The 24,852-nt window shown below is 50.0% G+C and overlaps 2 protein-coding genes across 5 annotated transcripts; both read right to left on the bottom strand.

Moving 5' to 3' along the window:
* Nucleotides 1-784: 784 nt before the first annotated feature.
* MORC4 (MORC family CW-type zinc finger 4) lies at nucleotides 785-6,761 on the bottom strand. Of its 2 annotated transcripts, none has more exons than XM_054839859.1 (6): nucleotides 6,456-6,761; nucleotides 3,998-4,326; nucleotides 3,249-3,356; nucleotides 2,604-2,684; nucleotides 2,124-2,221; nucleotides 785-2,010 (listed from the first exon to the last, which is right to left on the bottom strand). In XM_054839859.1, the coding sequence occupies exons 2-6, from the start codon at nucleotides 4,056-4,058 to the stop codon at nucleotides 1,978-1,980; spliced, it is 381 nt and encodes a 126-aa protein (XP_054695834.1). In that variant the 5' UTR covers nucleotides 4,059-4,326; nucleotides 6,456-6,761; the 3' UTR covers nucleotides 785-1,977. The 2 variants fall into 2 exon arrangements, with proteins under 2 accessions (XP_054695834.1, XP_054695833.1); XM_054839858.1 differs by having other exon boundaries at nucleotides 785-1,934.
* Nucleotides 6,762-8,030: 1,269 nt separating this feature from the next.
* Nucleotides 8,031-24,823, bottom strand: RBM41 (RNA binding motif protein 41). Of its 3 annotated transcripts, none has more exons than XM_054839820.1 (7): nucleotides 23,777-24,823; nucleotides 22,738-22,854; nucleotides 21,970-22,162; nucleotides 13,188-13,392; nucleotides 9,957-10,333; nucleotides 8,832-8,979; nucleotides 8,031-8,688 (listed from the first exon to the last, which is right to left on the bottom strand). In XM_054839820.1, the coding sequence occupies exons 1-7, from the start codon at nucleotides 23,875-23,877 to the stop codon at nucleotides 8,315-8,317; spliced, it is 1,515 nt and encodes a 504-aa protein (XP_054695795.1). In that variant the 5' UTR covers nucleotides 23,878-24,823; the 3' UTR covers nucleotides 8,031-8,314. The 3 variants fall into 3 exon arrangements, with proteins under 3 accessions (XP_054695795.1, XP_054695796.1, XP_054695794.1); XM_054839821.1 differs by having other exon boundaries at nucleotides 8,031-8,472; XM_054839819.1 differs by lacking the exon at nucleotides 23,777-24,823 and adding an exon at nucleotides 23,301-23,736 and having other exon boundaries at nucleotides 8,031-8,472.
* Between the last annotated feature and the right edge of the window lie 29 nt (nucleotides 24,824-24,852).

The raw sequence follows: 24,852 nt of genomic DNA, 5'->3' as shown, positions 1-24,852 counted from the left end.
AAAAGGGGTAAAAGACAAGTCCACCTACTCACCTTCCTTTGACAGCCCACCTTTTCGCAGGAGCTGATGAGCTTTGTGGTACATCATGATCTCATAGTGGCTTTTGTTCTTGCAGGTGAATCCAATTCACCTTTTTGCTCTGAGGGAAAATATGTCAAGGAAGAAATAAACAACAAGCTCTAGAGGAGTGCGGGAGATGCACAAGTTCCACAGGAAGGAGTGAAACACTCCGGAGAGGCCGCTGCATCAAGCAGGCCACGCTGCGTTCCTCAGCACAACACCTTCCCTCTTCAGCAGGGAAAAAGTGCTCAGCCTTGGCCTGTTAACAACTCCATGCACGCAGCCAACAATCACAGATAAGAACATGCGTAACTGACTGGAGGGGAGTTGGATACAGCTGTACTGAGTGGAGACAGCCTGTCACTGCAAAGTCAAAATATGCCTTGTTTATAGCTTTAATAAAAAATCTGATATGCACTTTTATTACCCCAATAATAGAACAGACAAGATCTGGCCAGAGAAAATTGCCTTGGAGTGTATCACAAATGAGATAACTGATGACAAATAATTTTACTTGTGATTAAAAAATAAATGACTAATATTTACAAAACCAAATCAAGCACATCCAGTCAGGACTGAAGAAATCTTAACAATGACACTAAGGTGTCGCTCAAAGAACAGTGAGCTCTCCTTCAGTAGATTCCAGTTTCACAAATTCAGTTCTAGACAGACCACTATTAGATGGGGAACTGTGGGTTTAGGATTAAAATATTTCATTAACCACTTTTTATCTAAATATATTTTAATTTGCTTACTTCTTGGAGTCAGAGCTCATGCGTTTGCAATGTACATAATCATCACCTGCTTTCCAATACAATGCTACTTTGTCTGTACACAACATGTGCTAAACTTCAAAACTCAAGGATCTGTTATTTTATGCACACTGGCTATGGAAGGCCAAAGCACCTCTGAAAGCAAGTGGAAAACCACTACTGCTTGGGCACTACCACCACAGATTTCTAACGTGCTGCATTTCTGCAAATCATCTCAAAACACAGTGACTGTGCAATCCTTGGACAGAGCATTAGCACACAGATATGAACTAATGTGAAGCTACAAAAGCAGGAAACCAGCTTTGTTGGTTCTCCAATTCCTGACTAAGTACGTAGGTAGAGAATTTCAGTAACGCCTTTTCATCTTTGGTAAATCTTTTCATATTAACATAAGCTCAGAAATTCACAACACAAAATGATCTTTAAAGCACATAGGAGGAAGGAGGATAAAAGATGCTCAGGTGTAGTTCAAAACAGCTTAAGCAAAGTTCTTTCTGGAAAAGATCTGAAGGGTAGATTGTTCTTGACACTTGGCTTTACTTGGGGATACTGGCTTTTGTTCTGTGGACACCGGTCTCCAAAAGCACATCGGCAAGTAAGCCAAAAAAGTCATCTAACTCCCAAAGAGCTGGGGTGGCCTAGAAGCACGTGTTGGGAATGAGAATCAACATGCTCCAAGAACTCAAATAACCAACTTCCAGCCAGCCGGGAAAAGTCAGCAACCAACTGCTGATGAACAGAACAGAGAGGAGGAAAGGCTTTTCTGGTCTCATTTACATTTTGATAAAGTGTTTTTTTCCACTGAATTGAATAATGCTGTCCTTTAAAGTACATTTCAGCAGATGTTTCTCCAAGCAAAACTGACTGGCCAGCAAAAGCCTCAAGCCTTTCTCCACCTCATTCTCCCCTGAAACAGGCTTTGGGCTAAGGCAGGAATTGTCTCATGTACAAGGTGAGTCATGAGCCCTGTCACCCACTGCTCCAACAGAAGCAGCTTTGAGGGCTCCCTTCTAAGCTTCACATCAGGATTTGGCTTCTCAAAGGTGACCAGAAGATAGGAAGGAGAAGATAATTCAGCTTCAGGTACAAGATGCAGTATTCCTGGGAGAGGGGACAGCACAACAGAACAGGCGGAGAATTCTAGTCACGTGTAGTCTTTTCCAGGTGAATCCAAAATCTAGTTTGTGAATCCGAAATCTAGGATTTAATGTCTTTCATCCCCTGTGGGTCATCCACAGAACAAAGCTGGGGAAGGGCCATCCTGATACCTTTCAGCTCTTGTCAACTTACTCCATTTCCAGGCCAGGAACCATCTGGAACCATCTTCTGAGTGTGTCGTGGTTTAACCCCAGCCAACAGCTGAGCACCACGTGGCTGCTCACTCACCCCTCCACCCACAGTGGGATGGGGAGGAGAATTGGAAGAAAAAGGTAAAACTCATGGGTTGGGATAAGGACAGTTTACTGGGACAACAAAGGGAGAGGAAAATAACAACAGTACTTAGAATATACAAAATGGGTGATACACGATGCAGTTTCTCATCCGACAACCCAACAACCGTACATGACTCCCGGAGCTACCTGGAGCCTGTGCCACCCCTTCCCGACTAGCCCCCTTTTATGCTGAGCATGACGTCTATGGTATGGAATACCCCTTTGGTTAGTTTGGGTCACCTGTCCTGGCTGTGTCCCGTCCAAGCTTCTTGTGAAAATTAACTCTATCCTAGCCAAAACCAGGACAGAGTGCAGAACCCTTCTGCTGGGAATCTACCTGTCGTCTGCAAGGAAGTTTGCAATTCGAATATTATGCTCGTCCGTATCAAAATCCAGCTCCAGCTTCCCATCTTTATTTCTGAAAAACACCAAACAAAAATAAAGACAGTTTCCTTCCATCACCAGCACCCCGGTCTGCTCTTCTGTATTAGGATCCCAAGGGAACCTCCTGAGGAGCAGATAAAACAGTATATTTCACATGCTCCATGCATCTCATTACTCAGTCATTTAATTACAGGTATTTCTGTGCAGAACACCAAAGTAGCAGAACACTTTAGAGCTGTCTTGGTAACACAGAAATATGGAAGTTCCATTGCACAGATGGGAAAAGGAAGTAAATTTAGTAATTGGTTTCCTCTGAAAAAAAGAGCACACCTGTGACAGACAGAACTAGACCCATCTCTTCCAACTCCCAGCGTGACACCTTAAGCACTCAGTCATACAGAGAGATTAGGGAGAAATCCCTGCATTTGTTCCTCGGGTGGCCAGGCTGGATGACAGCAGGCTTACACTACCCAGGCCAGATGCTGTCCTGAAGCTGTCTCTGCTTTTAGCTCTTCCCCATCCTCAGGGCGTGCCTTGCTGCACGCCCCAGCCCTGTACCTGTGAATGTTCCTGATGAGGATGCACATGCCCTTTTTACCTGGAACAGCGTCAAACTCTGCTGGCAACTCCTCCCTGAAGTTGAAGACAGAATGGTCCAGGATGGCCTCCAGGCTACGGACAGAGTCTTCAGTAACAACTGTTTTCTCTAGAAACCAGAGAGTCATGAATAGGGTTGCCCAGTTCACCTACCTCCATTTTGCCACAGAGGCACAAAAAATCCAGCTGCAAAGACCTGGCCACAGGCCTGACACTCCAGAGAAGTGTGACACAGGAGAGACTACAGAAGGATGGTCTCAGAGAAAGACTGAGACATGACAGACATGACAGTAGGATGCTTTGAAGAAAAATACTTGAACGTATCAAACTGAGTGGGGGACAGCAATGTCATGCCAGCTGATAATATACAAGCGGTGCTGGGGAGCTGTATATTCTCAGCTCCCTTTGGCATGAAGGAAACACAGCCTGGAAGTATGCCAGCATGCCCAGGTGGCACCAAAGCCCATTATATGTGCAGAAAAGCAGCAGAGAGCATAGCTCCTGGGCAGGGGATGTGTACATGGGTCTGCACGACAGGGACAAAAGGGACAGAAACAGGTAGCCCATGGGTTGGTGGCATGACTGCAAAGGCTTTCCAGGAGCCAGGTTAGCAGCAGATGCCTCCAAGCAGATGCATGACAAGTTCTAGCTGAAGGAAAAGGGAATAATGCTGCGTGGGAGTGTGTTAACAGCAAGGCCTGCCACAGGGATTCTCCAGGTGCAACACTGATTAGTTATTCTCACCCTCACCATTGTCCTGTGCACACATGGCCAAGGGACAGCCACAGGCAGCCTGTGCCCTCAGCATCATGGCAGCACCACTGGCCCCCCATGTCCCTTTGGAGGAGGGCAGCAGCTTGGCCACTCAGCCACAGGAGGATACCATGTTGCTGGTTGAATGACATCAGTAGGATAAGCACTATCTCAGCATGGACATGGTCCATGTAGGTCTAGGAAAGCAGCCCTACACTGAGAGACCGTCCAGTCTTAGGCCTTCTTCATCAGCCGTGTGGAGCCAGACTTGAAGCCATACAATCCAATGGACAGGTGGTCTCTCTTCGCAGTCCATGAAACCAAAGCTGAAAGCAAGCAAAGCAGAAAAGGTCTGGAAATAATGAGTACCTGCCTCACGCCAGGCGCAAGTCTGTATTACCACTCTTAACTTTTGCAAAGGGAGCTTAGCTCCTGTTCAACAGGGAAGACTCAGGATGGATGCAGTGCTGGTAAAGAAGGCAAATCTTGCCAGTCTGTGCTGGTTTTGGCTGGGATAGAGTTAATTTCCTTCATAGTAGCTTGTATAGTGCTATGTTTTGAATTTGTGCTGAAAACAGTGTTGATAATATGGAGGTGTTTTCGTTACTGCTGAACAGTGCTTACACAGAGTCAAGATCTTTTCTGCTCCTCACACCACCCCACCCACCAGCAAGTAGGCTGGGGGTGCAGAAGGAGTTGGGAGGGGACACAGCCGGGACAGCTGACTCAAACTGGCCAAAGGGATATTTCATATCCTATGATGTCATGCTCAGCATATAAAAAACTGAGGGAATAAGAAAGAAGGGCAGATGTTTGGAGTGATGGCATTTGTCTTCCCAAGAAACCACTACGTGTGATGGAGCCCTGCTTTCCTGGAGATGGCCTGCCAATGGAAAGTGGGGAATGAATTCCTTGTTTTGCTTTGCTTGAGTCTGCAGCTTTTGCTTTACTTGTTAAACTGTTTCTATTTCAATCCACAAGTTTTCTCACTTTTACTCTTCCAATTCTTTCCCCCATCCCACCATGGCAATGAGCGAGTGAGCGGCTGCATGGTGTTTAGCTGCTGGCTGGGACTAAACCACGAGACACAGTCCTAGACTGCCTTTACCACTGAAGAACGACATAAATGGTCAGGAAGAGTTACTGACAAGGAAGATTTCTTTAGCACTTAGGGAAGGACTCCAAACCTTAATTTACCCTAAGCACCTCCACAAAATTTTTTACATTACAGACAGGTAAATCCAGAAGAGGAGCAAGGCAATCTGTTTCCAGCACCGCACACCCAGGCCAACAGCCAGCCAGGGAAATGCCATGTGCCTATTCTTCATAATTCTGCACCAAACCTCACCTCTCACTGTCCCCTCCGGGGCGGTTTGTACCAGCAAGGGTATGGCCCTCCTCCACTGCACACAATGACAGGGCGGGAAGGGGACAGGGCCTCTGTTTTTTATCTCCTGAGCCCCACTCACTTTTCTGAAGTGCTGTGGTTATGTCTTCTGCATTTAAAGAAACAATTGTCTCTGCTTTGCTCTCCCACATTTTGCTTATATCAATCAGAACGGTCAGACAGAAATAAAACCAACCCCCAGCCCCTTCACCCCTGTGGATAAGCTACAGCAAAAAAGAAGGGGCAGGAGTTTCACATCAAAAGACTCCTTCCTCCAGCCTTGAAAACCTCTAGTCCAAGAGGCCACCAAAGGACCACGGAGAAGGCAGAGCTGCTTTGGCAAAAAAACCTCATCCTGGCAAAGGCCTTTCTGTGTCTGGGCTCAAAATGCCCTGGTAAAGTTATACCCTTTCTGTAAGGCTCGCTTCACTGATTGTTCACATAAAAGCTTAAAACCTATTTTCGTTGTAGTTAGTTATGTAATTAAAAGACAAGCCCTATTGAACTGAATAAAATTCCTTATCACACAATATCATGCTTTAAATCTCTTGCCATTAGCCTGCCTCATTCTCTCTCATCGCTAAACAACTCACACATAGAAAGATTAACCTGATACAAACACGTCCTCTAAAGCAATGACTCATTTCAGCATCCACAGGGTAAGAGACAAGAGAGGAAACTCCTCCATAACATGAGTCTACGGAAAAGGACTCTTGGTTTGACTTCAGGCACACATGTTCAGTTTTATGTGGACCTTCTCTATGTCTCAGCACAAAAGCACCTCCTCTGCTTATTACACAGTTTGCACACCAAGAAGCCAAATGGCTTACGTCAGGGTGGTTAACGACAAACAAAAAGTTTGCTATGAGTGTCTAGACCACCTATTACACATTGAGGCAGACACACTACCACTTGCGCGACGCCTGCGGCGCCCCGGCCAGCCTGGGGTCGGGACTGAAGCCCGGGCACAGGCCAAGGACGTCCTGTCAGGTCGCACCGACCCCTGTCCGGGGGCAAGGCCGATGGGGCCCTGCTGGGGCCCCTCTCCCCACGGTGCCCGGTGCTTACCGAGCAGCTCGGCCATCGCACTGAAGGGCCGCGCGTAGATGGCGCTGCAGCTCTGCACGTAGCGGGGGCTTATCCGTGGGGACAGACAGCGGCAGTCAGTGCCGGCGGGGCAGGGCAGGCCCGGCCCGGCCCGGCCCGCACTTAGGACGCGGAGGCATATGCCGCCCCGGTGCCGGCCTGGCTGGCCGTAGCCGTGCCTCGGCTCCCCCAGCCCGCCGCCGGCCACAGGACAGCAGCCCCTTCGCGGCGGCGCCCGACGGCGGCGCCCGACAGCGGCTCCCACGCGGGCGGGCGGACGGGCGGGCGGTCGAACGGGCGGGCGGTCGAAAGCGCTAACGCCCCTCCCTCCCCCGCCGGGCGCGGCGACATGGCGGCATCCAGTGCTGTACAAGATGGCGGCACCCGGTGCCGAGCCCCAGCTGGAGCGAGCCAGCAGCACCGGGGGAACCGTGTGGGGAGGCCCCAGCCTCTCCCCTCTGGGGGGTGAAAGTGCCAGAAACCAGAGGCCGGCGGTGGTCCCAGTGCTCAGGCCGGGCTGGCAGGGCTTGTGCCAGCAAAGAGCCTGGGTAGGCAGCCGGCAGCAGCCTCAGCCCAGGCCACAGACCTCCAGCGGTGCATGAGTCCAGACAGGCCTGGGCGACCTTCTCCTGGGAAGGGGGTTGAAAGCAGCCCCAGGGGCCTACCTCTGCTTGATCCCCCTCTCCCACAGGGACAAGGCGGGCAGAGCGTGGTCTGTTCATAGCTCTGTGGTGCTGGGGGCCACAACCACCCCGTAGCCACGTCAGCTCCTCAGGAGCTTGGACAGGGCAAGGCTGGAGCTCAGCAACACCACAGCCCTTTTTCAATTTTTGGTTTTCTCTGAACTGGAATCACGCCCTTGTAGATCCGGTGCAGCCTTGGCCAGATTAGTATATCTGTGTGTTGTTGCAAGTACATTTACCAGAAGGACAGTTGTGAGGGGAGTCACACTGCCTAGAGGAGGAGATGGCAGCAGGGAGTAAAACCATGGCTCTTGGGAACATTCCTCTTCACATGGCTGTATTTAGGTACGCAGAGGAAGCCTGCAACTCAGCTCTGCTGGGAAAGCCTGGGTTCCCTCAGCCACCATCACCAAGAACTGAGATGTTGCTCCCCAGGAGTGCTGGGACACTGTGGGAAGCATATGACATTAGCTTGCCTTGTTCACAAAAAGCACCAGAACAGGTCAGCAGATAAACCATGGCGTCAGCCACAATGGTACCCCATCAGAGCAACCATCCTCCATGCCATGGGGTTTTATGGGGATCAATAGTGAGGAACCAAAACATATCTGCAATCACAAAGCACCTGTGTAATTAGACGCCTGTGCAGCCAAAGCGTCTGGAAGAAAAGGAGCAGCCTTTTTTCTTGTCCTAAAGCAACGTGTCTGCTGCCACCAGAGATGGGGCAGCAGCCCCACCACTCCCCGCATCGGTCAGGTACTCCAGTGGCCAGGACTGAACTCTGCTGATGCAGGACTGCGTCGGCAGAGTGCAGCACACTTGGCTATAGAAGACTTGCACAGGACAAAGGTGAGTAAACACACAATAAGGAATAGCATAATAAATACATTTATTTACACAGCTACCTCCCTCCTTGGCACAAAGGGCTGAGAAGGCAGACACACATGTAGAACAGGAGGAAAAAGCCAGTACACCCCAACAGTGTAAAGACAGTGCCCATCTCTCTCAAGGAAGAACGTAGTCCCCAGCTCTCTCCCTTCCCCTCTGTGAGATTTACAGACCTGCACGTTAACTCCCAACAGTCCTTCACTGTCCCAGTTATGACCAAGGAGCTCCCATGGCCCATGCAAATCTATGAGGTTCCTGGTTATCCATCCCTTACTTGGCAGAGGGGTTCTCTCCAGCAAAGTAGCAGGGGGTGGCAGAGTTAGCCTCTGGTGAATGCCCCTTGCCTTTCCCAAATTCAATCACCAGTGGCTTCCCCTGCAGATTGTACCCATTCACCAATAGCATGGCGTCCTGGGCTGACTGAATATCTGCAACAAGAGAGCAAAATGGGCGCAGGTTACATGGCAAGTTCTGGAACAGACACACGTGGTGTTCACACAGATACTCCTGGCCCTCAGCCTGCACTGCAATCCAGTGTGGCGCTGGGATTCTCCAGCCAGAGCGACGTGCTGAATATAAATATGGTACATAACAGACTGCATGCCTTCTGTTTTGATGAATCCTCTTCCAGTCCAGGGAAAAGACTATGGCATAATAGGAAGAGGAGGGTGTGAACTCCCTTCCTCCTCCTTGGAGAGCAGGATTGGCGCCAGGCCAGTGCGCTGCAGGAAGATACAGCACCTTCGCAGGTCAGGGAAGAACTGAGAGACACAAGGCAGCAACTCACCAGGGAAGGTGATGAAAGCCTGACCCCTCATCCGGCCGCTCAGGAGGCGGAACTGGATTGAGGGGCTGTCCTCTTTCTGGAACCGAGCAAACAAGGACACTAGGTCCTTCATCGTCACTCGAGGGCCCAGGTTCTTCAAATACAGCACCTGTTCCAGAGACAGAGGGTTAGCCACCAGCCTGTGCCATGCAGACAGACACCTTTCAACCTGATCCCAAGTCCATACACCTCAATGGTATGAATTAGTTCAGCCCCTCTGCCATCCCAGTCCTTCCTCCACCTATACGCTAACAATGGAGTTTGGAAGACAGGTGGTTGTAAGGAGAGAGGCAGCTCTGGACTCAAGGCATCATCATGCTTGCCTGCTCCAAGTTGTCGTGTTTTTCAGCTGGGAAAGAGTTAATTTTCATAAGAAGCTGGGATGGGACACAGCCAGGACAGGTGACCCAAACTAGCCAAAGAGGCATTCCATACCATATGACATCATGCTCAGCATATAAGGGGTGAGCTGGCCAGGGAGAGGGGATCGCTGCTCATTGGGTTCTGGGTGGTGAGCAAATTGCACTGTGTATCACCCGCTTTGTATATTCTTTTATTAGCATTTTCCTCTTCCTTTGCTGTCCTATTAAACTGTCCTTATCCCAACTCACGAGTTTTACCTTTTTCTTCTGATTCTGCTCCTGATCCCACTGGGAAAGAGGAGTAAGCAGCCACCTGGTGCTTAGTAGCAACTAGCTGGGTTAAACCACAACACAAGTGCCGATAGCTCCAGTTATTTATGAAATGCAACAAGTTCCAGCTACCAGTTAAGCACAGTTTAAGTAAAGCCACAGCTGGTCTCAGTCAGGCCCAAACAGGGAGAGGGCATCTTGACTACTGACCTGCTAGAGCCAGGAAGGGCTGGGGTCTGAAGTACAGCTCTTTGCCAGGCCAAGCAACTTCCAAATAGATCTAAAGGTCCCCTTCCCTCCCGGAGTGGAGGCTGCTCTCCCTTGGCCAGGAGGATCAACCAAGCACCCTCCAGGCAACAGCCAGTCAACAGAAAAGAGGAGCCTTTGCCTGCTGAAGCAGCTTCAGGGCATGCTAGTGAGGAAGAAGATTAAATCCTGGTTCATCTCAACATACCTTGTTGGGCTCCCCAGGATGGTAGGACGAGAACCTAGGTATATTCTGAAGTTCTTCCTCTGAGAGACGGTTCTTGCAGATCTCCTCTTCCGGGACAAACTCTACAGGCTCTTTGATAATCACAAGCCTTGGAGGGGACTGGCGAGGACTTGTTGCAGGAAGGCTGGGACTTCTTGCCTGTTCTGCCTGCTCTTCCTGGTCCACAAGCGATGACTCCTCAGCCTTAGGCCCCTGTGGGGCCAGGGAAGGGCACAAGCATGGGTCACTCTTGGTAGGCTGGACTTCTTCAGGCCACTTCTTGCTCAGTAGCTCTTGGTAAACACCCTCCAGATGAACCATGGGGTCCTTTTCATCTGTTACCCTCTTCTGAGTGTCATCTAATCCACAATGGAGAAACATGGTAATATGACTACCACCAATAACCTGGAAAACGCACAGACTGCAGGAAGAAACACGGACAGGAGAAACTCTGTTCTGACCCACCCTCCATGCATCTGCCAACCAGGCCCTGCAGGTTATTTAAAACAAGAAGAGTAGCCCCAGCAGCCAGCAAGTGCTGGTGTCCCAGCTCAGGATGAACCTGCAGAGAGCAGCAGCTCCACCAGTGCTTTGTACAGAGATATACTCACTAGCTTATCTGCAGCCACATTTCAGCACATTCTAGCGACTCCCACAACACACCTTCCTTCTCCTGCATGCATAACCAGGATGTGCCACACTGCCTTTCTACACCGCTATGTGGAATATAAACGTTTTGCTTCCAGCTTAAGCTCCTGAGTTTAAAGAAGGTCCATGGTATTGACTACCCAATGGTATCTCCTTTACTGTATTCAGTGGAAATGAGGACAGAAGTGAGAGGGGCATCTCCCAGCCTACAAGCTTCAACCTTGTTGCCTCTTGGTTTTGCTAAATACTACAACACTGACACCAAAGGAGGGAGCAGAGGCCAGAGGACAATGGGTCAGCTGGACATTATAGCTTAAAACAGCATCGACACTGTGGTGTTTTAGGAGTTAGGAGAAAGAAGAAAGAAAATTCAGTTCGCTTAGTGAAAGATGATGATGAACCAGGACCATCACGAGAATAAGAAGAAGAGCCAGAACCAGAAGTGATCACCCAATCCCTGTCCCTGAGTGAGCTGCGAGATATGTGGAAAGATTTCAGCCACCTTCCAGGGGAGCACATCGTTACCTGGCTGCTCCGCTGCTGGGATAACGGGGCCAGTAGCCTGAAACTGGAGGGCAGGGAGGCCAAGCAGCTAGGATTGAGTCAGACAACGGGACTCATTTTCAGCCTCATAGACACCTGGGCCAAAGAGCATGGTATTGAGTGGGTGTATCACATCCCCTATCATGCACCAGCCTCTGGGAAAATTGAAAATTGCTAAAAACTACCCTGAGAGCAATGGGTGGTGGGACCCTCAAACACTGGGACACACATTTAGCAAAGGCCACCTGGTTAGTTAACACTAGGGGATCTGCCAATCCAGCTGGCCCTGCCCAATCAAAATTTCCACACCCAGTAGAAGGGGATAAAGTTCCCGTAGCGCGCATGAAAAATATGTTGGGGAAGACAGTTTGGGTTATCCCCGCTTCAGGCAAAGGCAAGCCCATCTGCGGGATTGCTTTTGCTCAGGGACCAGGGTGCACTTGGTGGGTGATGAGAAAGGATGGGGAAGTCCGGTGTGTACCCCAAGGGGATTTGATTTGGGGTGAAAATAGCCCATAAATTAAATTGTATGATGTTAATTGCTATATGCTGTATCAATGGTATGACCATAAGAATCACCCAAAACTAATGAAGGATGGACTTTGAAACTGAACAAAGTGCCATGATGATGGAACTAGAACTGACTTCAACTGGTGCCCAGGAACTTCATTGAAAATCACATCTTCAACATGCAGACTGCGAGCATGGACCATACCAGATACACCAGCCATGAAAAAACTCCGGATGCGGCGTGCAACAATCCAGCAGCACGCACCATTGTTCCTGTCCTGAGAGACTGTAATGGCAGATGGAACCCAAAGCCATGGACTAAATGAACTCAATGGACACTTTAGAGCGATGGCCCATGGAGTAAGAGAACGGTGTCTGTGAAATAATCTGGGCATGACGTAGATGGTATAGAATAAGGGGTGGATAATGTCCTGATTCTGTTGAGGATGGAGTTAATTTCATAAGGAGCCAGGACAGGTGAGCCAAGCTGGCCGGGGGCTACTCCATACCATGTGACGTCATGCTCACCATAAAAGGGGGCTAGTTGGGCAGGGGAGGGGGCGGCGCAGTTTCGGCTGTGGTTCCGCGACTGACGGGCTGAGCGTCCGGTCCTTGGATCGGTAAATTGTTCTCTGTTATCACCCATTGTGAATATCTGTTATCAGTACTGTTGTTGATTGTTTTCCCTCTCCCTTGCTGTCCCAGTAAACTGCCCTTATCCCAACCCTCGAGGCTTTGCCGTTGTTTTTCCATTCTCCTCCCCATCCCGCCAGGGGAGGGGTGAGCGAGCAGCGCATGGTGCTCTGCTGCCAGCTGGGCCTAAACCACGTCACATACAAAAATCAGTCTGGGCTGGAGCTTCATACCCACATGTTCTCTAGCTAAAGCAGACTGGAGCAGTTTTTGCCATCTCTGGACAACACTTGACTCTCCATCCAGAAAAGTCGCATTAAGCCACAGGCCTGGGGACAACACTGCTGGGGCAAGTGCTGTCATCCCATGGATACAGTACTGGGAATCTGCAACTGGGCTCCATTTCCACTTGGGCTACTGGGAGGGGCCTTTAACAAGTCCCTCCTACTCTTTCCTGCTCTGTGCCTTTGCTTCCCTCCCACCCTCGTTAGACTCAGTTAAATCAGAGAAGGGACATCTCTAGCCCCACACAGGCACCTTGTGTTACTTGGTGCAGCTTGGTGGGGACCTCTGGGCTCTACTAAAACATAACCCCAGCTGCTCTTCCACATACCGTGCTGGGCTCTGCAATACATGCAGCACGTCAATGAGATCCATGCTCTCCGAAAAGAGATGGACTTCACAAGTCTCTATATTAAACCCTTCAGAGAGCCCACTCCCTATCTGCTCATGTAAGAGAGGAAAATATCTCTTCCCACACAGTGCCAAAACAGAACCATGTCTTCAGGGACAGAACACCAGACAGAAATGTGTTGGACTCCCACACACCCCGGCTCTCCATGCTGGAGCAAAGGCAGGAACAGTCTTAAACCTACAAACCTTGGTGGTAGAGCGCTCGGAGGAAGGAGTGGCGGTCTGTTCCCTGAAAGAGGGCATTTTCAATCTCCATCTCCCGCCGGCTCAGCTGCTTGCTGCCAGCAAACCTTTGGGGCAGAGCGAGTATGCGCTGACGCTCTTCCATCTTCTCCTGGATGGCATGGAGTCGGTCCTGTGTGGCCTCTGGGGCTGCTCCCAGCCCAGAGCCCTGGAAGACAGGCACAGCTTTGCTCAGATACAGCACGTGCTGCTTTTTCAGACACTCGGCCAGCAGTCAGACTTCACGTCCTCCAGCCCTGGAGTGGGTGCAACTAGGAACCATCCCCCAAAGAGGAGGTCACCAAGAGGTCCTGTTACTGCAAGGGTAGGACAGAAATACAACCACTCAGCAAGCCTGAGTTCTTGAGAGAAGTGGAGAAACAGCCCCCGTCTCCTGTGCTGCTTTCCTTCCCCTTGCCTCACTGTCTAATGGTGCCTGTGTCCCTCTGTCCCAGCAATCCCTGCCTCTGCCAGCTTGTCCTGGTTCTGGCTAGGACAGAGTTAATTTCACAAGGAGCCAGGACAGGTGAGCCAAGCTGGCCAGGGGCTATTCCATACCATGTAACATCATGCTCACCATAAAAGGGGGCTAGTTGGGGAGGGGCAGGTTTGGCATGGCTCCAGGACGGTCTGAGCATCTGTCCATTATCACTCATTGTGAATATCTGTTACCAGTACTGTTGTTGATTGTTTCCCTCTCCCTTGCTGTCCCAGTAAACTGTCCTTATCCAAACCCTCAAGGCTTTGCCTTTGTTTTTGCTATTCTCCTCCCCATCCCACCGGGAGAGGGGTGAGCAAGGTGGTGCTCAGCTCCCAGCTGGGGCTAAACCATGTCAGTCCTTTTTGGCGCGGAACATGGGGCCCGAGGGGTTGTGATAACAACAAGTCTGAGCATGTTAAAACAAAGTTGTTATAAGCATTTATAATGTCATTGAAACAGTTGCTGGTCACAATGATGTACTGTTTGGTCCCATGGCTCTGGTTTGTAAACCCATGTTTACTCTATGTAATCCCTGCGGCACTGTTTTTATCACCTCTGGGAGAGGGGTTCCTGTTCCCATATTGTTGTATTGTGTGATATCGACTTATGATATCATTGATGGGTCATGAGTCTAAGCTGGTACTTGTATGTAGCATTTCTGTCATGCCTGTACCTTGGTCAGCACCTCTCAGAATTGACTAATAATTTGCACCCAATCTATAGGGAAGACGGGGGGATAGCTTCTCGCACTCTTTCACCTCCCCTTTTCCCTTTTGGTTGGTTACAACAATTTTTGAATGTTGAATACCCTTGGAATGTTCAGGTCAGTATATTCCTATTGCTAGGTCTCCTGCATGTTTTTCAAGTCCTGTTAAGGGTTAGCAAAAATTGTTTCAAGAATACCACCCAGGGATCTTCCCCAAGGCTGAATGGTCAGGGCTGGCATCGCATATGGGACAATATGGGCGGGTATCTAGAGACCTTTTCACCCCCAATGGTTTTGAGCTTCACTCCCGAACAACTGCAAGACCCTGATAAAGTGGTAGAATATTTCAAAGAAAAATGCTGTGGGTATGTCAAGGAGATACAACTTAACTGCACTGTGCTGGGCCCTGGCCACAATCTATCAAACACTGCTTGATAGTAGACAGCACCATCCAGGAGGAGAGAGCGGACCCACCCACACTGCAGCTACCCAAGCCCCTGCAACAGGCCCTGCAGCTACCCAAGTCCCCGCAACAGGCACTGTAGTTGAGCCAAAAGATCAACCCGTACCAGTATCAGTCGCCCCTATACACAAAAAGAAATACACAAGGAAATCAGTTCGCTTAGTGAAAGATGATGATGAACCAGGACCATCACGAGAACAAGAAGAGCCAGAACCAGAAGTGATCACCCAATCCCTGTCCCTGAGTGAGCTGCGAGATATGCGGAAAGATTTCAGCCACCTTCCAGGGGAGCACATAGTTACCTGGCTGCTCCGCTGCTGGGATAACGGGGCCAGTAGCCTGGAACTGGAGGGCAGGGAGGCCAAGCAGCTAGGATTCCTGTCTAGGGCAGGGGGCACTGACAAGGCAATCACGAAAAAGGCACAGGCCCTCAGCCTCTGGAGGCGACTCCTGTCAAGTGTGAGGGAAAGGTATCCTTTCAGCAAAGATGTTGTATGTCGGCCAGGCAAGTGGACCACCATGGAGAGAGGTATCCAATATCTGAGGGAATTAGCTGTGTGGGAAATGGTTTATTATGATCTGGACAACGCACAGTTGCCCACAGACCCCGATGAAGTCCAGTGTACCCGACCCATGTGGCAAAAATTTGTGCAAAGTACACCATCATCGTACGCCAACTCACTGGCAGTCATCGACTGGAAAAGTGAAGAGGCAAACACAGTGGATGAAGTGGCTGGCCGACTCCGGCAATATGAAGAGAGCCTTTCTTCCTCCCTCGTCTGTGGAGAAACTGTCCCAGGATGTCCGGCAACTCAAAGAGGATATATCTTACTCCCCACCTGCACAGACCTGTATTTCAGCTGTTAGGAGTAAGCATTTTTCTGCTCCAGAGAGGGGATATGGAGCATACACACCACGAGGCATCCTGTGGTTTTATCTGCACGACCACGGAGAAGACATGAGGAAATGGGATGGGAAGCCTACCTCAACCCTACGGGCATGTGTACATGAGCTACAAGGCAAGACAGCTGTAAAAAGGGACTCTTCCAGAAAGAATGCTGCTCCAGTTTCCACCGGGCAGTCCCCCAGATCAAGTGGAAGGCTTGATCGCACTTATGATCCTCTTGAAGGGACTTCTAAGTCCTTTTTGCAAGAGATGAGTAGTGAATATGATGAGCAGGATTAAAGGGGCCCTGCCTCCAGCCAGGTGGAAGAAAGGGACAATAGGATGTATTGGACTGTGTGGATCCGATGGCCTGGCACATCGGACCCACAGGAGTACAAGGCCCTAGTGGACACCCATGCACAGTGTACTTTAATGCCATCGAGCTATGAAGGGGTGGAACCCATCTCTATTTCTGGTGTGATGGGGGAATCCCAACAGTTGACTCTGTTGGAGGCTGAAGTGAGTCTAACTGGGAATGAGTGGCAAAAGCACCCCATTGTGACTGGTCCAGAGGCTACGTGCTTCCGGGGCACAGACTACCTCCAGAAAGGGTATTTCAAAGACCCAAAAGGCTACCGGTGGGCTTTTGGAATAGCTGCCTTGGAAGCCGAGGAAATCGAATCATTGTCTAGTCCACCCGGTCTCTCGGAGGACCCTTCTGTTGTGCAGATGCTGAAGAGCAACAGATGCCAATTGCTACCACAACTGTGCACCGGCAGCAATACCACACCAACCGAGACCCCCTGGTTCCTATCCACAAGCTAATTCGTCAACTGGAGGGTCAGGGAGTGATCAGCAGAACCCACTCACCCTTTAACAGTCCCATATGGCCAGTGCGGAAGTCCAATGGAGAGTGCAGGCTGACGGTAGACTATCGTGGCCTGAATGAAGTCACACCGCCGATGAGTGCTGCTGTGCCAGACATGCTGGAACTTCAATATGAACTGGAGTCAGAGGCAGCCAAATGGTATGCCACAATTGATACAGCTAATGCATTTTTCTTGATCCCTTTGGCAGCAGAGTGCAGGCCACAGTTTGCCTTCACTTGGAGGGGCGTCCGGTACACCTGGAATTGACTGCCCCAGGGGTGGAAACACAGCCCCACCATTTGCCATGGACTGATCCAGACTGCACTGGAAAAGGGTGAAGCCCCAGAGCACCTGCAATACATTGATGACATCATTGTATGGGGCAACTCAGCAGAGGAAGTTTCTGAGAAAGGGAAGAAAATAATCCAAATCCTGCTGCAGGCTGGCTTTGCCATAAAATGAAGTAAGGTGAAGGGGCCTGCGCAGAAAATCCAGTTTTTAGGAATAAGGTGGCATGATGGGCGTCATCGGATCCCAATGAATGTGATGAACAAAATAGCAGCCATGTCTCCACCAACCCACAAAAAGGAGACACAGGCTTTCTTAGGTGTTGTGGGTTTCTGGCGAATGCACATTCTGAATTACAGTCTGATAGTAAGCCCTCTCTACCACGTAACCCAGAAGAAGAACGATCTCAAATGGGGCCCTGAGCAACGACAAGCTTTTGAACAAATTAAACAACAAATAATTCATGCCGTAGCTCTTGGGCCAGTCCGGGCAGGACCAGATGTAAAAAATGTGCTGTACACCACAGCTGGGGAGAACGGCCCTACCTGGAGTCTCTGGCAGAAAGCACCAGGGGAGACTCGAGGTCGACCCCTGGGGTTTTGGAGTCTGGGGTATAGAGGATCCGAGGCCCACTACACTCTGACTGAAAAAGAGATATTGGCAGCCTATGAAGGGGTTCGAGCTGCTTCAGAGGTGATTGGCACTGAAGCACAGCTCCTCCCAGCACCCTGACTGCCAGTGCTGGGCTGGATGTTCAAAGAGAGGGCTCCTTCTACACATCATGCAACCGATGCTACGTGGAGTAAGTGGGTTGCACTGATCACACAGCGGGCTCGAATAAGGAAGCCCCAATCGTCCAGGAATTCTGGAAGTGATCACAGACTGGCCAGAAAGGAAAGCTTTCGGGATGTTGCCAGAGGAGGAGGTGACACATGCTGAAGAAGCCCCACCGTATAATAAACTAACAGAAGATGAGAAACCATATGCCCTCTTCACTGATGGGTCCTGTCGCATTGTGGGAAAGCATCGAAGGTGGAAGGCCGCTGTATGGAGTCCTACACGGCGAGTCGCAGAAGCTGCTGAAGGAGAAGGTGAATCGAGCCAGTTTGCAGAGGTGAAAGCCATCCAGCTGGCTTTAGATATTGCTGAAAGAGAAAAGTGGCCAACACTGTACCTCTATACTGACTCATGGATGGTGGCCAATGCCCTGTGGGGGTGGTTACAGCAGTGGCAGTGGAGCAACTGGTAGCACAGAGGCAAACCCATCTGGGCTGCCCCACTGTGGCAAGATATTGCTGCCAGGCTAGAGAAGCTAGTTGTAAAGGTACCTCATGTAGATGCCCATGTACCCAAGAGTCGGGCCACTGAGGAACATCAGAACAACCAGCAGGTGGATCAGGCTGCCAAGATTGAAGTGGCTCAGGTAGATTTGGACTGGCAGCGTAAGGGTGAATTATTCATAGCTCGGTGGGCCCATGACACCTCAGGCCATCAAGGAAGAGATGCAACATATAGATGGGCCCGTGATCGAGGGGTGGACTTGAGCATGGACGCCATCTCACAGGTCAATATGAAACATGCGCTGCAATCAAGCAAGCCAAGCGGGTAAAGCCTCTGTGGTATGCAAGACAATGGCTGAAATATAAATATGGGGAAGCATGGCAAATCAACTACATCACGCTCCCACAAACCCGCCAAGGCAAGTGTTACATTCTTACAATGGCGGAAGCAATCACTGGATGGCTGGAAACATATCCTGTGCCCCGTGCCACTGCTGGAACACTGGCCTGGGTCTTGAAAAGCAAGTCCTGTGGCGACATGGCACCCCAGAGAGAATCGAGTCAGACAATGGGACTCATTTTCAGCCTCATAGACACCTGGGCCAAAGAGCATGGTATTGAGTGGGTGTATCACATCCCCTATCATGCACCAGCCTCTGGGAAAATTGAAAGGTACAATGGACTGCTAAAAACTACCCTGAGAGCAATGGGTGGTGGGACCCTCAAACACTGGGACACACATTTAGCAAAGGCCACCTGGTTAGTTAACACTAGGGGATCTGCCAATCCAGCTGGCCCTGCCCAATCAAAATTTCCACACCCAGTAGAAGGGGATAAAGTTCCCGTAGCGCGCATGAAAAATATGTTGGGGAAGACAGTTTGGGTTATCCCCGCTTCAGGCAAAGGCAAGCCCATCTGCGGGATTGCTTTTGCTCAGGGACCAGGGTGCACTTGGTGGGTGATGAGAAAGGATGGGGAAGTCCGGTGTGTACCCCAAGGGGATTTGATTTGGGGTGAAAATAGCCCATAAATTAAATTGTATGATGTTAATTGCTATATGCTGTATCAATAGTATAACCATAAGAATCACCCAAAACTAATGAAGGATGGACTTTGAAACTGAACAAAGTGCCATGATGATGGAACTAGAACTGACTTCAACTGGTGTCCAGGAATTTCATTGAAAATCACATCTTCAACATGCAGACTGTGAGCATGGACCACGCCAGATACACCAGCCATAAAACTCCGGATGCAGCGTGCAACAATCCAGCAGCACGCACCATTGTTCCTGTCCTGAGAGACTGTAATGGCAGATGGAACCCAAAGCCATGGACTAAATGAACTCAATGGACACTTTAGAGCGATGGCCCATGGAGTAAGAGAACGGTGTCTGTGAAATAATCTGGGCATGACGTAGATGGTATAGAATAAGGGGTGGATAATGTCCTGGTTCTGTTGAGGATGGAGTTAATTTCACAAGGAGCCAGGACAGGTGAGCCAAGCTGGCCAGGGGCTATTCCATACCATGTGATGTCATGCTCACCATAAAAGGGGGCTAGTTGGGGAGGGGCAAGTTTGGTGTGGCTCCAGGACGGTCTGAGCATCTGTCCGGTCCTCGGGCCGGTAAATTGCTTTTTGTTATCACCCATTATGAAAATCTGTTATCAGTACTGTTGTTGATTGTTTCCCTCTCCCTTGCCTTATCCCAACCCACGAGGTTTTGCCTTTGTTTTTCCCCATTCTCCTCCCCATCCCGCCAGGGGAGGGGTGAGCGAGCAGCTCACGGTGCTCAGCTGCTGGCTGGGGCTAAACCAAAACCACGTCACAGCTACAGCCATTTTCTAAGGCCACCTACAGTACCTGCACAAACCCCCTTTGGTATTTCTTTTGCCACACCTATAGCATCCCCGAGCTCAAGTTTCCATTAAGCTTTTGGTCTATGACCCTGGTGTCACTGAGAGAACCTTATTTGCTGGACCCCAAGCTACTGTTTGGCACTTGAGGGTAGGTTTATGCTGAGGACTAAACCCTTGACCAGCTTCACATGAGCCAGCTCCCAGAAACCACCCAGCTACTGCAGTACAGACCTCATAGGTAAGCTGGCTACGAGCAAGCATTCCTGTATAAATAAACCTCACTTTCACAGGGCCAGGGCACTGCTAAGATTCACCAGACTCATGCTGCCAAAGCACAGAGATATATATACCCCAACTTCTGGAGGGGCAATTCTGTTTCCCCCATCCACCTCTATCAGAATCCAGAGAACACACTTTTATGGGACTGTAGGTGGATTTTCTTTTCTCAAATTCAGTTTGAGAATTACTGTGTCAGACCCTTCTGCCTCAGGAAAGAAACCAGGCTTTCTCCCTGCACTGAGCACAATCTAACAAAGATTTTCCCATGGGTACCTCTCCCTTCTCGCCTGACTGCATGGGACGACATTTGCATGGCTTCCATTCACCATTTCACAGCTTCCCTGGGGCACAAAAGGCTGTTTATATGGAAAAGCAATTCTGGGAAATCATTTATAGTACTTTCTTTTCAAAGAAGCTGCAACTCAGCAGCTGAAAATAACAGAAGCCTGCACTCAGTACTTTGCTGAGAGCTCCAATGAGTATGAATATGAAGTCCTCTCTGTCTTTCACTCGGGGCCTCCACATAAAAAGCTGCACACTGCTACCTGACTTGGGCCTCCTCTCTAAATATTATTCTTCTCTCATGAGCTGTAGATGACATACCCTAATGTCACTGGTCCTTTCTATCAGAGTAGTGTTTGCCTTGCTAATCTTTATTTCTAAACATCCCAGAATTGATTTCATACCAACTACAACAGCTGGTACTGCTGTCAGTAATTTTCATTCTTAAATTAACACCACCCCTCTCTAACCCAAGCTTTAATGCAGGTCATACCAGGGCTGGGTTTGCACTTAAACACCAAAGCAAGTAATGACTTCAGCTGAAGAGAGGCAAACCCATGACTACTGCAGACAGCTTCCTCCCGCACACAGCTAATGCTCAAGAAGAGGAGAAGAGACAGAGGGTCAGCCCAAGTCCTGTATTGCACTGTCTGGTTTGCCAAATTAAGAGCAGGACACTCCAGTGCACCTAACACGTGACAACCCCAAAACCCCCTTGTCTCTGGAACATGAAAGAAAAGCGCGAAGGCAGGGGAAGGTGAGAAGCCTTCCTTGGCACTGCTCTGCTGCAAACTGCACCTGAAGAGGAACAGGTCATTGCAATCACATACTTGGTCTAACTGCTCTGCAATGCTGTTTTTACGTGGCTGTTTCAAGTCCCTTGAAGCATCTGCAAGCCCCTGAGGAGAACGTACAAAACCCCTGGTACAGACAGCTATCCCAAGCCAGCCATAGGATCCAGGCATGTGTCAAAATATAGAAAAGAAGAGGTTGAAGCACTTTGAAATGTTTCTTCCTTTTTCTCCTCCAGCCTTTAAATCCTTCTTACACAGGTGCAAACAGGTAAAATGATCTGCTTGACACCATGAAGGCAGAGGCAAGAATATAGTCAGGTCTTGCTGTGTTCCAAAGGACCAACTCTTCCCTCCACAACAGCTTTTAGCACAGACCATTTCACCAAAGAAAACAGGCCAGAAGAAATGCAGGATCATGCTGGCCTAAAGGCAAGAGATACATGGAGTGGCCATTCTTTACCAGAGGGCTTACAAAGGACTTGAATTTTCTACCAGAGTGCCATAGGCCAGGGGGTTAGAGGAACTTGACCACGTTCACATCAGAGCAGAGCATGCCTACCTTCCCTGTTGAAGCCCGGTTCTTCCAGAGCAGGATCTCTGAGTCAGAGAGCCCCAGTTCTCGGAGAGAGGCAGTTTCTTTGTTGCTCTCCTGCAGGGCCTGGAACTGTGACAAGGTCAAAGCCCCTGCAGCCTCTTCGCCAAAAGGCTTGTAAAAAGCTGCAGGCGCAAAGCATCTCCGCTTTGACTTGCACCTGTAACCCAAAGCAACAGAACAGCAGAAACAACTTAGCACTGAGAAACTGGGGGAACAGGAAGGGGCTGGCCTCTCCCCCCACTCACGTTTGGTCCTGCTGCACCTAGGCAGAGATGCTGTGTTTCCAAAATAAAATTGAGCCACGCTCTCCCAACCCTCTTCCATGCCCATAAGATCCCACAAGGCAGGAGGCACCTTGTGACACTGTAACACCAAACACCCCGCAGATGTAAACGCAGGCCAGCCTCACAGGGACCAGCTCTTCAGCCTAGAAACTCAGCCCTGCGTCTGGCCCAGGCAAATTAGTTATTTTCACCTGTTAGGTGAAAATAAGTTACCACCACTGTTTGCTCCAGGAGACAAGCCATTCTTATCTCCTGCTGGGGTGTCCAGGCAGGAGACCCAGCAAAGGGGAAAGGGTTTGCACAGCTGTTTTGGCAGACAACAGCCTGCACCAAACATCTCCCTGGGAAGGAGGCCTCAGTGAGGTGACACTGCTGCTGACCCTAACATGGTCAGACTCTGCTCCCCAGCCCCTCCGGCAGCACCCCCAGGGGCCCAATCAGGACATACTGCTCAATTGAGACAGTGGTATCGAGCTGGTGGTGAAGGAGGCTCTTCAGCTGCCTCTCTCCTTCTGTCTCCAAGTCTTCTAGGAGGAGCTCATCACTGGACAAGCTGCTGTTGACCCTGGGGCACACAAGCACAGCACAGAGGCGGTCAGTAAGGTAACCAGGAAAACACTGCTCAAAACACACCACTGCTACAGCCTCTCTACCTTCTTGACTGTTTTTACAGGATTTAAAGCACAACAAGGAATCAAAACTACTTGACCAAAGCTCCCACTAACATTAACTGGAAAAGCCAACAGATTTGGAACTACTTTGAGAACATTAAAAATATCCCAGGAAGCTATTAAAAAAAAATAAAATAGATGCAATCTTATTTTTATTGCTTGGAAGTTGTTTTGTATCAGCACCTAAACAGACATTGCTAGTTTCAAATTACTCAAGAAAGCAAGAAAACTGCAAGGGAGAAGAAAAACGGTAAATTTGAGCAGCACTCCATGGATCCCTTTTCCCCTCCCGGGGTCCCCTGCTTCCAGACAGACAGACAGACACCGCTTCCATCATTACCTCACAGACAGCACGCGTTTTTGCGTGGCATCTGAGGCCCTGCTGACCCCTCTTTTGGGGACAGCGCTCCTGCACCGCGGGCCTCTACCGAGCCGTTGGGCGCCCCAGAACCAGGCCAGCGCACCAGCGCGGCTCAGCCGCAGGCTGGGACGGGAAGCCCGCGCCAATGCCGGGAAGCCGTTTTGGGCCGACTCTGCATCGCCCAGAGGCCCAGTTTCAGGTGAAAGCTTTCGCTGCCTCTTGTAGTGCCGTGGCAGCTCCAGGAGAGCGTGACACCCCCCGCAGACCGCCCAAAAACCAGCTTGCCAAGGCATCGCCGTCTGCACAGGAACATCGTGCCCCGCGAGGGCCGCGCTGTCACCCGGGATAAAGCCAGACACGACCCCCGCGCTGGCCATTTTGAAACACGGGAAACATCGCGCGGAGACCGGCCCGGGCCCGCTCCCCGCCCGCAGCCCCCGGCCCGCCCCACTCACCGCCGCATGGCCGTGGCACTCCCAGCCGCCGCCACCGCCCGACACTCCAACTCCCAGCAGCGCCCGCGGCGCGGGGCGGAAGGGCCGCCAGGGCAGGGCATGCGTCAGAGTTAAAAGTTAGCGATTCGTAGCAGTCGCCGAGGCAGGGAAATGGCTCCGCTCCCAGATTAAAAGCTGTAGCGAAGTATCTGGAGCCCTCTCCGAAGGTTTCCCACGCGTCCCTCAACAACAGCCTCATCTATAGCATCTATGAGACTTCCTCTCCTTTAAAGATGATGAAATGGGCACAGAGGTGGGGGAAGAAAAAAAAAAAAAGAGTGAAAGAGCAACTCACAAGTTTTAACTTACATTAAAGTCAGTGCATCACTCTAGAAAGCAGGCCCTTCCCTTTTTTTCCAGGGAACAACATATAAGACAAGGCAGATGGGGTGCAGGCAGAGGAAGGGAAATATAAAGCCTGTCACGCATTATTTGCGCCCCTTCAGCTTTTTGCAGAATAGAGGCATAAAGTGCAAAGGAGAATTGAGTGTGAGGGCAGTTCTGCTAAACATGTGATCATTCACTTCCCTTTATTAATAAAGATACACTGGAACGTGCATTATAATTGCATTTTATCAAAAAAGCGGTGGTATGACTCTGGCTCTTAACATGTCTTCGCAGCAGACTTGTTGACAGTGTTCTTTCCTGCACCCTTGCGACTGAACAAGCTACGCTACACCAAATCACCACACAAGTACCATTTTTCTACTGGCACACCTAATAATTTTTAATTGCGTAGAAATTCTGCTTACAGGTACCAGCAGAAAAGCTGTTTATTGCCCAAAGTACAGAAAACAAGACCCCCTTTCAGAAGAAACACAAATTCCAGATAGCGATACGAGGAATTTGAGTCTCTCAGACTGCTGCAGCTCCTTCTGAGGGCAGCTTTTCATTAAACCGTCTCCGTAACAACCTGAATAAAAGCTTATGAAGTCCTGGCTGAATGTAGTCAAGTTACATTTAAGGACTGGAGAGCTCAGCCTGGAGTCACATACTGCTTAAATCCCTCAAGGGCAGCATTTGTGTATCTCACCAGT

The sequence above is a fragment of the Grus americana genome, chromosome 12 (genome assembly GCF_028858705.1).
Source record: "Grus americana isolate bGruAme1 chromosome 12, bGruAme1.mat, whole genome shotgun sequence".
NCBI classification, from domain to species: Eukaryota; Metazoa; Chordata; class Aves; order Gruiformes; family Gruidae; genus Grus; species Grus americana.
Note: the sequence above shows the minus strand (reverse complement) of the source record. Positions and strands in the feature narration are given on the sequence as shown.

Bases quoted from the DNA above. Each gene is read 5' to 3' on its own strand.
- RBM41 (XM_054839819.1), bottom strand. From the start codon at position 23,698: ATGGCCAGCGCGGGGGTCGTGTCTGGCTTTATCCCGGGTGACAGCGCG. The intron at 22,163-22,737 runs GTATGTCCTGAT...TTTGGGTTACAG, and splicing joins ACCACTGTCTCAATTGAGCA to GTGCAAGTCAAAGCGGAGAT. The intron at 8,473-8,831 runs GTGAGTTGCTGC...CTCTTGTTGCAG, and splicing joins GGCTTTCATCACCTTCCCTG to ATATTCAGTCAGCCCAGGAC.
- MORC4 (XM_054839858.1), bottom strand. From the start codon at position 4,058: ATGATGCTGAGGGCACAGGCTGCCTGTGGCTGTCCCTTGGCCATGTGT. The intron at 2,222-2,603 runs GTAGATTCCCAG...CTGTGGGTGGAG, and splicing joins AACTTCCTTGCAGACGACAG to GGGTGAGTGAGCAGCCACGT. The intron at 1,935-2,123 runs GTAAGTTGACAA...CCCCTCTCCCAG, and splicing joins GTTCCTGGCCTGGAAATGGA to GAATACTGCATCTTGTACCT.